This window comes from Humulus lupulus, chromosome X (assembly GCF_963169125.1).
Source record: "Humulus lupulus chromosome X, drHumLupu1.1, whole genome shotgun sequence".
Lineage (NCBI taxonomy): Eukaryota > Viridiplantae > Streptophyta > Magnoliopsida > Rosales > Cannabaceae > Humulus > Humulus lupulus.
This window is the reverse complement of record NC_084802.1, coordinates 193231455-193242001: the sequence shown is the minus strand read 5'-3', so window position 1 is coordinate 193242001 and position 10547 is coordinate 193231455. Positions and strand designations below refer to the sequence as shown.

The following is a 10547-nucleotide window of genomic DNA, read 5'->3' as shown; positions in this document are numbered from 1 at the left end:
CCATCATATAACCAACAAAACCTAAGCTTTAAACCAATCAAAACCTCATCAAATTCCCATTCCTATGATCAAAACTCCAATCTCAAAACTAACGCAAAAAAATAGAGCAAGGAACCAGAAAATTGAACTAAAACCTTACCTTAAATTCGAATTGAATCCTCTTCAATGGCTGAACACAAGCCTAAACCCTTAAGCCTCAACTCCCAAGCTTGAACCCTCAATTTGAGCTTCAAAAATTCAAAGGGAAGAAGAAGGAGATGATCGGGGAGGGAGAGGAAGGAAACACTCTGTTTTTGTTTTTTTTTTTTCTACAGCCTTCCTTAGTTACATATAACCCTTGGTCAAATGACCAAAATGCCCCCAAGCTTATATTCTTTCCTTAACTGCCCCCAAGGGTAAAATAGTCATTTCCCATCTAATCCCACTAATCATAATTAACGTCCTCCAATTCCCGTTATTCCCAATATTCTCAAATAATATTAAACCATATCCCATTACCCTTTTAATTCTCAGTAATGAACTAATCCTCAAATTACCCCGAGACTCACCCCGAGTCCCGAAATTAACCCCGCTATGACCAAACCGCTAACTTGTATTCTGAGATCGTCTCATGCCGAAAAGTTCGAACAAATCCACATATAATGTGGTCTCATCCATAAATCACCAACATGCATGAAAATATACAAATATGCCATCAACGGGTTAAATTGCCAAAATGTCTTTATAATGAAAAGTAGACTCATATGCATACATTTATTATCATATAATATTATAATTCACATAAATATGCATATAATCATTTAATTACATAATAAATCAATTATGATTATTCCGACCTTCTGATCAATACCCCAAACCTTATTAGGAAATTTGTCTCATTATAGTGATTCCTTCACTTTGTCACGTTAGGTACATGTTACTAGTTCAAGTGGCCCAATAATGTGATAAAGTTATGTTCCAAGATGTGTTTTGTTTTTGTGATGCTGATTGAGAATACTAAATGTATGATGTTTGGCTTGGGTAATCGAGGCTTCACCTCTTAATCAATGAAATTGTTATTTAAAAAAAAAAACGTTTAATACTATGACAAATATTAAAATTTAATTGACTAAATATTAGTTAAGATTTTTTTTTTTCTCTCAAAAAAAAAAAGGGCAAATACTTGGTTTGTTTGCCCATCCCTTTCAGCCTCGTGAATGCAAATGGTTTTGCGTACGTTGTGTTGTGTTGCTGCAATCGGATAAGATCATATCATTTTCAATTTCAAGGTCAGACAGTGAAGCCCATTTCATTCTTTGCCTTTTATGTATCAACTCTCACCCAGACACCTTACTCTTTTATTTTTATTCCATTATTTTTTAGTATACCGACAGTCTTTTCACTCATTAACCAATAATAATAATAATAATTTTTTTTGTTTAAAAGGAGAGAAAATTTTATTTGCGGGGTCATGGTATTATTTTATTTGCTGACCACAAATTTAGGGCTAAGTGGGGATCTGAAAAGCCCTGACCTTGAGCCTTCGAAAGCGATAACCCAAGTCACTCCCTCTAACCATTTCCATTGAATTTATGATTTGACTTACTGGTTGCCATTTTGAGATTGTGGATGGAAGAATTCCTTGGTAAGTGTTTATTTAATTTGTTTTAGTGGTTCTATTTCGTTCGTTCATTCATTCGTTCTAGAATCTAGACTGAGAAAGAGAGAGTTTTGGCGGGTTGTGTGACGTGTCCTTTTATTTGTTATGCGTAGGCTGTTTTTTTTTTTTTTTTTTGAAGGACGTGTTATTTTAATTTCTCTCTTATATTTTCCTATGAATTTCTTCTGAGGATATGTGAGATTTGTGAGGACTGATTACTCTCTTATATTTCTTCAATCAAGTGTGAGGACTGATTACATTTTTCTTTCAAACTCGATTCAACGAAGCTAGGAGGATATGTGAGATTTGGCCGTTGGATTAAGCTATTTAGCGCGTTTTGGCTGGTGGGTGTCTCTGGTTTTTGCTTCTTGGTCATTTTGATCTTCGTTACCATAGATTCTTACACTTTGGTGTACCTGTGTTTTGCTTTTGAATATTTTGATTCCGAAACCGACTCTTTATTCTTTCCTTTAAATTTTGTACTATATTCCCACTTGAATTAGCTAATCAAGTTGTGCAAATAATAAGTTCTTCAAAAAATATTTGGGGGGCCGTGCAGATGTACCTAAGATTGCTGGCCTGTTCATTTGTTAGTCTGTTTCATTTTTGTCCTAATTCAAAGGGATTCTGGTGCTAAAAATTAGGGTTTTCTTATCTATATTTATAGTAGTTAATTACCTGTCATATCTTGTCGAGTTTGACCATTAGGGTTTTCGGGTTGAAGCCATTATATGTTTTTTCATTGTTGTTGGTTTGCTGCGAATACCAAATTATCGTGTTGATTCCATAGCAGGTTTTGTGTGCCAATTTGAGTTTGATTCGAGAAGTTGCTTTGATGACACCTCTGTTTTAATCAGCATTAAGGGGTTTCAGTGAAGATTGAGCTCCTTCAACGATGAATGGTCATTGTGATTCACAAAACAATGGCGAAGTGGATGACCACGGCCTTCAGGTTACTAGATACTCTGCATATCAGCCCTGTAATAAATTATCACCTCCTTGGTTTGAATTGAGAGTCTTCTATGTGAGGGTCAGTAATTTTAAGGTTGACGATTCGAGCCCGGAGTTTCTAACTCTTAACCATATTCCTCTGAGCCCTGATTCCCTTTTGGAAGTTAATGGCTCTAGAACAAGCATTTACTCTGATGGGGTTTCATCCCTTCTTAGAAGGGATAGGGCGGATAGAAAATCAGAAGAAGCTACATTTGTGAGCACAGACAGTATAAGGTTAACGGGGAGTTTGAAATTTGAGGTGTTTGACAAAGAAGATCTCATTCTCTCTGGGGTTCTTGAGATGTCTAACTGTAATGGTTGTACTGGGGAATCAAAACACAGTGCCAAGCGTTGGAGCATGAATTGCAATTCGGATATTACTGCTGCTGCTGGCTTCTTGAGGGGAAAACATCTTGCTGGCTGTGATTTGCCCGCGCCAACAATCGAGGTCTACGTTGCAGGCTGCTTCTCTGGAACCCCAATTATCTTAACCAAGACTTTGCAGCTTTGTTTTCGTAAGAAACATGTTAGGAAAGGCATGTTAGATGCAATTCCGGAGAATGAGGCGACTGAATGCCAGAAAGGTGAAGCTTCTGGGCTTGATCTGCAGGTATCAACACTGGAACACTTTAGACATTGAATGTTGAATTCTGTGATATTCTTTTTGGTTCCCCCATAACCATTCCACATTTACTGATTCATATTGTAAATTACAGTCCTGATTCTTTATTTTTGCATTCATTTTGGTCTATTTCCTTACTACAGATTACAGTTTATATTTTGCTTGGCTGAGATAGATTTCACTACAGATTGGTTATCTAGTCTTAGTATCATAAACAAATTAAAAGACCTTATCGGCGTTTTGGATGTAAATATGTCGACTGTCGAGGTATTCATGTATTATCTTTTAGTTATGACTTCCTTTATGCTTCTAGTTTATGAACATGCTTCCCGCTGCATAAAAAATCCTTTTTTGTCTTGAACGGGAGACTGCCAAAAGAATCTTATCTTAAATGCGTTATAGGGTATGGGCAATGCACGGGTTTCAAGTTTTGGGAGAGTTCTCATTTACCCTTTTTGGTTTGAGTTGGGTTGTTTTCAAAGCCATTGCTTTGCCAGATACAGATATGGCGTGGGCTCATCAGTGTCATTATGGGGCCCACATTCAACCTGACTGGTTAGGCTTAATGTTCTTTGCATAGCTTAGCTCCTTTGGGATCATAAGCATCCCTTAATCTTAGTTTTTGTCATCTCTGCTCATCATATTATCTTTACTTTCTTCTAAAGCTTTGCTCATTTAAACTTCTAGTCAAGATAGCTGCAGATTGGTGTTTCTGCTTACATGGACAAATCTCTTTAGAAGTCAAAAGTTGCATCAGAAACACTACGTAATATCAATTATGTTAGCTCTGGATTGACACATTTACATAATGGTGTTGCTCGCTAGTTTCATTGGCACCTGTCTGATTTTTGTTTAGTATTTATTTTTAATTGTTACTTAAAAGAGGACAAAAATTAGAAAAGTAGTTCACACCTTGGTAACTTGAAATGGTAACAATGCCTAGACCACTAAGGGAGCATGATCTTGAACAATTTACTTGTATCTTTCTTTTACCATGTTGGCCTTAAGATTTCCCAGTCTCATTGTTATCTTGGATTTGCAGTTAGCGGCATATCGAAACTACAAACCAGAAAATGAGGAATACAATGATATGTACTGGAGAAGAACAGAATATATGGACAGTGAAGATGGTGAGCTCTCATGGTTTAACGCGGGAGTTAGAGTTGGAGTTGGAATTGGACTCGGCATATGTCTTGGAGTTGGTATAGGAGTTGGTTTGTTGGTCCGTACTTACCAATCAACAACTCGTAACTTTAAAAGGAGACTTCTGTGATTCCTTTTGTTTAGAAAAGTGCAGGAAACTCTGTTCTCCCAAAATTCAAAGCGCAGCTAACTTCGTCGTCGTCTCTTGGCATCAAAAGTGCAGATTTTGACTGTGTTGCTGACTGTTGAAATTTTGTTTGTCGTGTCTTTTGTTACCTTGTAATGCGAAATGCTTGTTTAGAGAGATTCCTATACAAAGGAAATAATACCAGTCTGTGGTTCTCCAGGTTATAACTAATCTAAGGCTTGTATAAGTTGTAATGTCATGTAAATAAAACTCTTTTTTTTTGGCGAGCTTCTAGTGTGTTTGGATTTGATTCTTTTAATTGAATATATTTTGCAGGTGATTCAGAATTTTTTGGAACAGTATAATGTTGATTTCCAAAAGTAGTGTAAGCCATAGTAACTGCCAAAAAGAGCGGTTGCTACACTTGGCTCTTCAATGATAAATCGAACTGGTGGTAATATGATACATCAAATTCATAATCAATATAAACAAAATCAACAACTGATTTATTCTTAGCCAAAACAACTCATTAACAGCAATGGAACTGTTGTGTTTGGTCATCATTTCTCAGGGGAATTTTTAGCCTCACTGTTTCCTTCCTAGGACCCCATAATTAAAAAATATGCCAAGTTTAATATTTCTCTCAAAATTTTGCTTCCTCATTCAATTGGGACTAAAATGCCCCTCACATTTTTTCTCCTCTCTATCTCACTCTCAGAGCACCACATCCCGAGCCACACCAATATCATTTTGGCCATTAACGCCACCTTCGTTCACCATCCACCACCATATAAGTCAATATTTTTTTAATGAATAAAATTCTAATACAAAACTTAGATGCACGAAAACGTTTACATAAGACACTAATTTATATGTTTTCAAACACATGTGCATAAAATTTTGTTTTTGATGGCTTTTTTTATTTGCAAATATGAAAATTTGAAATGTACAAATTTTTAAGCAAAGATGATGGTTAATGATGCTTAACGATAGTTTGCAAAGGTCTCATGAAAAATTTATTTTAGAGGAAAAACCATCGTTTTTAGCATCGTTTTGGCCTCTAAAATCAAGCTTTAATGGGACTATTGTTAACCATCGTTTTGGCCCTTAAAATTAAATTTTCATAGGACTATCGTTAACTATTGTGTTTAGCATTATTTTGGATTGTAAAATCAAATTTGCATGGGATCATCATTATCCATCATTTTTAGCATCGTTTTGGTCTTTAAAATCAAAATTTTATGGGACAATCGTGACCATTGTTAAGAAACATTAACTATTGTTTTAGCCTTTAAAATCAAAGTTTCACGAGACCATCGCTAAGTATTTTGGTCTCTAAAATCAAATTTTCATAGGACCATATCGTTAATCATTATTTTTAGCATCGTTTTAATCTCTAAAATCAAAATTTTTATAGAATAATCACAAACTATTATTAAGCATCGTTTTTGTTCGAAATTCTGGAGATTTTAGATTTTTAAATCTAAAAAAAAATTGCGATCAAAATAAAAATTTTATGCACCGATGTATTCAAAATGTTTAAATTTGTGCTTTAAACGAATATTTTTTGGAGTTTAAGTTTTGGATTTGATTTTGAATCATAAAAATATTAAAAAATAAATAAAAAATTTATGGTCTCATGCATTTTTGTTTTAATGAGAGAGAGAGAGAGAGAGAGAGAGGAGAGGGAAGATAAGGAGAATTGGGTGGGGGTGGATCGGATTGGAGGGGATTGATGACGGTTTAGAGAGCAGTGAGAGGAATATGTGAGAGAGAGGGAATGGGAAGGATAGTTTGGTCAACATTTTGTAAAAGAAAGATTGTTTGCCAGTGTTTATTAATATTGGCATAATTTTTAATTAGAGACGTTACAATGCATGTTTGCTCAAATTTCCCGTTCTCAATAGTAATACCAAACATAGAAAAGTTGATAAAATAATAAAATGTTGCCACCTTTTCGTTTGCTTGACTAAGAGAAAGAGAAGCATATACGATAGGGTTGATAGATTTGCAGAGTACACAGGTTTCAGCATTTCAACGTTCTTAAAATCCGAGCCTGATCTCGCTTACATACCAACAGCTGAGCTTCAATTTAAATTACGATAACAGGTTCGTTGAGCTGATTGTTATCAAGGCCATCAACTCAAACCAAGGCTTTTAGGGAGCCTCTTCGTACTCAAATTACAGACCGACTCAACTAGCTGGTTCAGGAGCAACTTCAGCCCCAGAGTACCCATTGGTGGCCTGGCTGAGCTTCTCGTTGGAACTATGTAAAGCAACATATTTGGCATCATCTTGGACCATTAATCTTGAGAACTCTTCGTAGTCATAATTCAAAACGGCTTTTCCACCAAAGTCTGTGGGAAGATTCTCCTCGTCAAAATATTGCTTCATAAGCTCCACGCTATCTTTGTTCTTGGGGTAAACAAACTTGACCTTGTGGAAGGTCTTGGCGTCCAAGAAATACTTGACAATCTACATCAATAGTAAATAGGCAAAGAATACCCTTTAAGAAACTAATAGGAGTAACTAGAATTTGGAAAACCAGTTGAGCATAATGAGAAAACATAGTTGAATTATTTCTATAATCAGATGAATCATCAATAGAGGACTATATTGGTTCAGCTCCTATTCATCTAGCTCCTTTCGGAATTGTCCAAGAAAAACTTATGAGGTGAATTAACAAAAAACTTGTCTTTACTATGGTTAGTTGGCCGTTTTAATGGTCAATATAGCCAAAAAAAAAATGCAATTAGTAAAAAGTTTGAACTCAAACCTTCCAGAATGCTTCAAAAATCCGTGGGGGGTTGTATAGGAAAGCCACAGCTAGCCTCTCAGGGTAGTGGTTCTGTAAAATGTTTACAGTTTCACGAGCTGATTTGATCGGCACACTTGTACTCAATGTCCAGCCAGTGAAGTCTATCAACCATGCCATCTGTTCTTCACCCTCTGGAAGGTTTAGGATGGCATTCTCTATGAGATACACAAGATGTCGCATCTGATTGTCTAATGATGCAGTGTTCTGCAATATTTTTGACAGCATTAGTCTTCAACTGTTACAAAAGCTTAACAAAGTTGCAATGTGCGGATGTCCAGTTACCAACCTGTTTTGCCGGTCTTAATATTAGAACACTCCTCCCTTGCCGATCATGAAAATTTGCCCGGTAGATTTTTCCAGTCTCACCTTCTACTGCTATATCCTCCTGACAGCACAAGCATGTTGAAATGATAGGTAAAGAAGAAACTAAACTAACTTCCAGAAATGGAAGTGACACTTTTGTTATTTATAAAAAAACCTACCCATCGGATGTCTTCAGGCTTAAAAGTTGATCTCCATTTAAGCGTCTCTTCCAGCATTTTCTTTGATTTGTCGACATTCCAATTCCGAGCTTCCAAGTATCTCTTAAAGCATGCATCGGTACAGTATTGTAAACTGTGTCCGCTAAGTGGGCCAATAGCAGCCTTGAGCTCATTTAGCTGCATTTTAAACAGACTAAATTGAGTAAACATATCTGAGAGATATAATATAGTGTCTTAATTCTGAAGATTCATTTGATGCCTTGGACAGTTCCGGGTAGGTGGTGATGGGGGCAATCAAACATTACAACTGAGCACTGATACCTTTATTTCACGCTGCGATGGATCATTCTCCTGATCTTGATTAGAATTATTCCGTCGACGAAAAATGCTGGTCATACTGAAATCTGGCCATAGAACTCAACTTCAACTTACAATGATTATCATAACGAAAGAATACTTAATTTGATAATTGACACTAAATCTATAAAAGATCAGCTACATTATATGGAAGACATGTTAAAAAATGGGTCCAAATTCTAAAAATTGGTCTAAGATAAGAAGTTAGACAAGACAGAATAATAGATCAGCCAATTCAAAACAAAGAAAGGTGGATCGCTTTGGGTCAAACAGATCCGGATGCAAGATTAATAATATGATTAGCCTAATCCAAGCCGTAATGCTAGTCAAAGACTCAAAATTCTGTACCAACCTACCCACCCAGGAGATGCAACAACATAAATCTTGTCTTTTTACCATAATATTGATTCTTCACATATGGTATATAAACTATAAACAAAAACCCAAAGAGTATAATAAACAAAACTTAGCCAACCCAGTAACCACATTAAAATGACCTGGGTAAAACCGAAGAGGGAGAAAAAACTAAGATCAGAGCAAACACATACTACCTGTATTATTCTGTGGGACAGAATCAACTAGTAGAAAATTACAGAAAACGAGACCAAATTAAATACCAATTACAGCTAAAATTAAGGGCCCATGAGACAGAAAAAACTGAACCTTTGTCTGCCTACTTTTAAGAGATGGAATTTTCTTTTTAAAATTTTCATATTATTTGGGGCAAACAACACCAAACTCTGAAAATGTATATTAACAAATACCATAACCAAGCTATCCTGGCTTATATGCATTCCATAAAGTACGGAAATTGAGACAAACAAAGCTATAAAATCCACCAAAAAATATCCCAAAAATCTTATAAAAAAAATAAAGAGCAAAAATGCGCACGTTACAGAAATAAAAGTAAAAACAATAGATTTACCGATACAAAGAGAAGCAGAAACAAATGAAAAGATTATGAAAAAGAATAAAAGAGGCTTACCAAAAGAGAGAGTTTGAAGGTCCTTGTTTTTCCTTTGGTCGAGTGAGTATTTTTCTATTCACCAAAGTGTCATGACTCACGATCTTCAACTGAGAGAGTGGACCATCGAGACCAGGGGGCACGAGTAAACTAAAGTTTTTTATTTACTTTTTTATAAAGACACTGCTCCAACTATTATTTTTGTTTATTATTATTATTATTAAAGCTTATGCTGATGCACATCTGGTTGTAGCTCTTGTAGATATTTTATTCTCTCTCTTCTCAGCTTTATTGTGTATAACGTACGGTTTCGGCTGTATGCTAACACCACGTGCGGTTCTCGTTACTGCAGCGACAGCCGGCTAAAAATCAGCCCACGTGTAATATGCAAATGGGTATTTTTATTTTTTACTTTTTTTTAATGAAGAAAAGGGAGGAGGGGCTCCTAGTCTGGTTCTCCTATAGTTGATACTATAAGAGCTCCAATCCCGCCCAGAAATATTAGCCAAGACCCTACTATTAGATAAAACTTCAATCTGTATATAGCCCTAATTAATTCAAGAGAATCAAAGATTAGCGGAAGCGTACCGGAGTCTATTGAATCGTTTGTAAAAAGGTATGATCTTCTAATTTTGCATAAAAAACCTTTGAAGCCTTATTTTCCTGATGATGGGGATTCAGGAATCTGAAAAATACGATACGATACAAAAATGGGGACCATTACCCATTATATAACCAACTGCCAAAGCAGTTAGTAATATTTATTAACTATTTCTAATTTGGCCCCTCATCAAATCAGAAATTGTCTAATTGGTATCCACATATTAAAATCATGACAAACATACCCTTAAGTCATAAACTTTATTCCAAAATAGACCACATAAATTTGACTTATTTTATTTGATGACCCAACACACATTTTATATATACAATTGTGACCCCAATAAATTTCTAACAATCTCCCACTGGGCCACATATGTATATATATAAATGTGTTAACCTTATTGAGCTCATAACTTTGTCATCATAACCATAGGCATATGCAATCTCGTCCATTAACTATATCAACATAGGATCAAAGCGATTTTCGTTGTATCAATCACAACTAAACCCATCAATGGTCACATACATCAACATAGCCAAATGACATAGATCAATCATGATAATGTGGTATGAAAATTACATGCATGGTGATCTATTCATGTCAATTTTCAATTGGTCCTACTTTACTTTATAGAGATCAAAACTTTAGCTTAATGTACAAAGTGAAATAAACTTAATAACATAAAGTCTGATCAGAAAAATATCTAAATACATAAGTTTCATGAAACTAATAAAACACAAAGGATAATAAAGACAAACTCCCACTGAATCTAGATATCCTCATACTCTAAAACACCCA

The 10547-nt window shown here is 35.4% G+C and overlaps 2 protein-coding genes across 9 annotated transcripts; one reads left to right on the top strand and one right to left on the bottom strand.

Moving 5' to 3' along the window:
- The first annotated feature begins 1462 nt into the window (after positions 1-1462).
- Positions 1463-4811, top strand: LOC133807057 (uncharacterized protein At1g01500-like). 8 transcript variants are annotated; one of them, XR_009879144.1, is made up of 4 exons: positions 1671-3242; positions 3398-3521; positions 3657-3809; positions 4297-4499. XR_009879144.1 is itself a non-coding variant. In XM_062245200.1 (3 exons), the coding sequence occupies exons 2-3, from the start codon at positions 2535-2537 to the stop codon at positions 4525-4527; spliced, it is 939 nt and encodes a 312-aa protein (XP_062101184.1). In that variant the 5' UTR covers positions 1463-1624; positions 2497-2534; the 3' UTR covers positions 4528-4811. The 8 variants fall into 8 exon arrangements, 6 of the variants coding, with proteins under 6 accessions (XP_062101184.1, XP_062101182.1, XP_062101181.1 ...); XM_062245200.1 differs by lacking the exons at positions 3398-3521; positions 3657-3809 and adding an exon at positions 1463-1624 and having other exon boundaries at positions 2497-3242; positions 4297-4811; XM_062245198.1 differs by lacking the exons at positions 3398-3521; positions 3657-3809 and adding an exon at positions 1464-1624 and having other exon boundaries at positions 2433-3242; positions 4297-4811.
- Positions 4812-6431: 1620 nt separating this feature from the next.
- LOC133803633 (uncharacterized) lies at positions 6432-9346 on the bottom strand. The gene is made up of 6 exons (XM_062241734.1): positions 9167-9346; positions 8146-8228; positions 7825-8001; positions 7629-7727; positions 7301-7546; positions 6432-6999 (listed from the first exon to the last, which is right to left on the bottom strand). The coding sequence occupies exons 2-6, from the start codon at positions 8218-8220 to the stop codon at positions 6718-6720; spliced, it is 879 nt and encodes a 292-aa protein (XP_062097718.1). The 5' UTR covers positions 8221-8228; positions 9167-9346; the 3' UTR covers positions 6432-6717.
- Between the last annotated feature and the right edge of the window lie 1201 nt (positions 9347-10547).

Excerpts from the sequence above, each read along its gene's own strand:
- LOC133807057 (XM_062245200.1), top strand. The coding sequence starts at position 2,535 with ATGAATGGTCATTGTGATTCACAAAACAATGGCGAAGTGGATGACCAC. Across the intron at positions 3,243-4,296 it reads CTTCTGGGCTTGATCTGCAG|TTAGCGGCATATCGAAACTA; the intron begins GTATCAACACTG and ends TTGGATTTGCAG.
- LOC133803633 (XM_062241734.1), bottom strand. The coding sequence starts at position 8,220 with ATGACCAGCATTTTTCGTCGACGGAATAATTCTAATCAAGATCAGGAG. Across the intron at positions 8,002-8,145 it reads CATCGCAGCGTGAAATAAAG|CTAAATGAGCTCAAGGCTGC; the intron begins GTATCAGTGCTC and ends TTTAAAATGCAG. Across the intron at positions 7,000-7,300 it reads TTTTTGAAGCATTCTGGAAG|ATTGTCAAGTATTTCTTGGA; the intron begins GTTTGAGTTCAA and ends CTATTGATGTAG.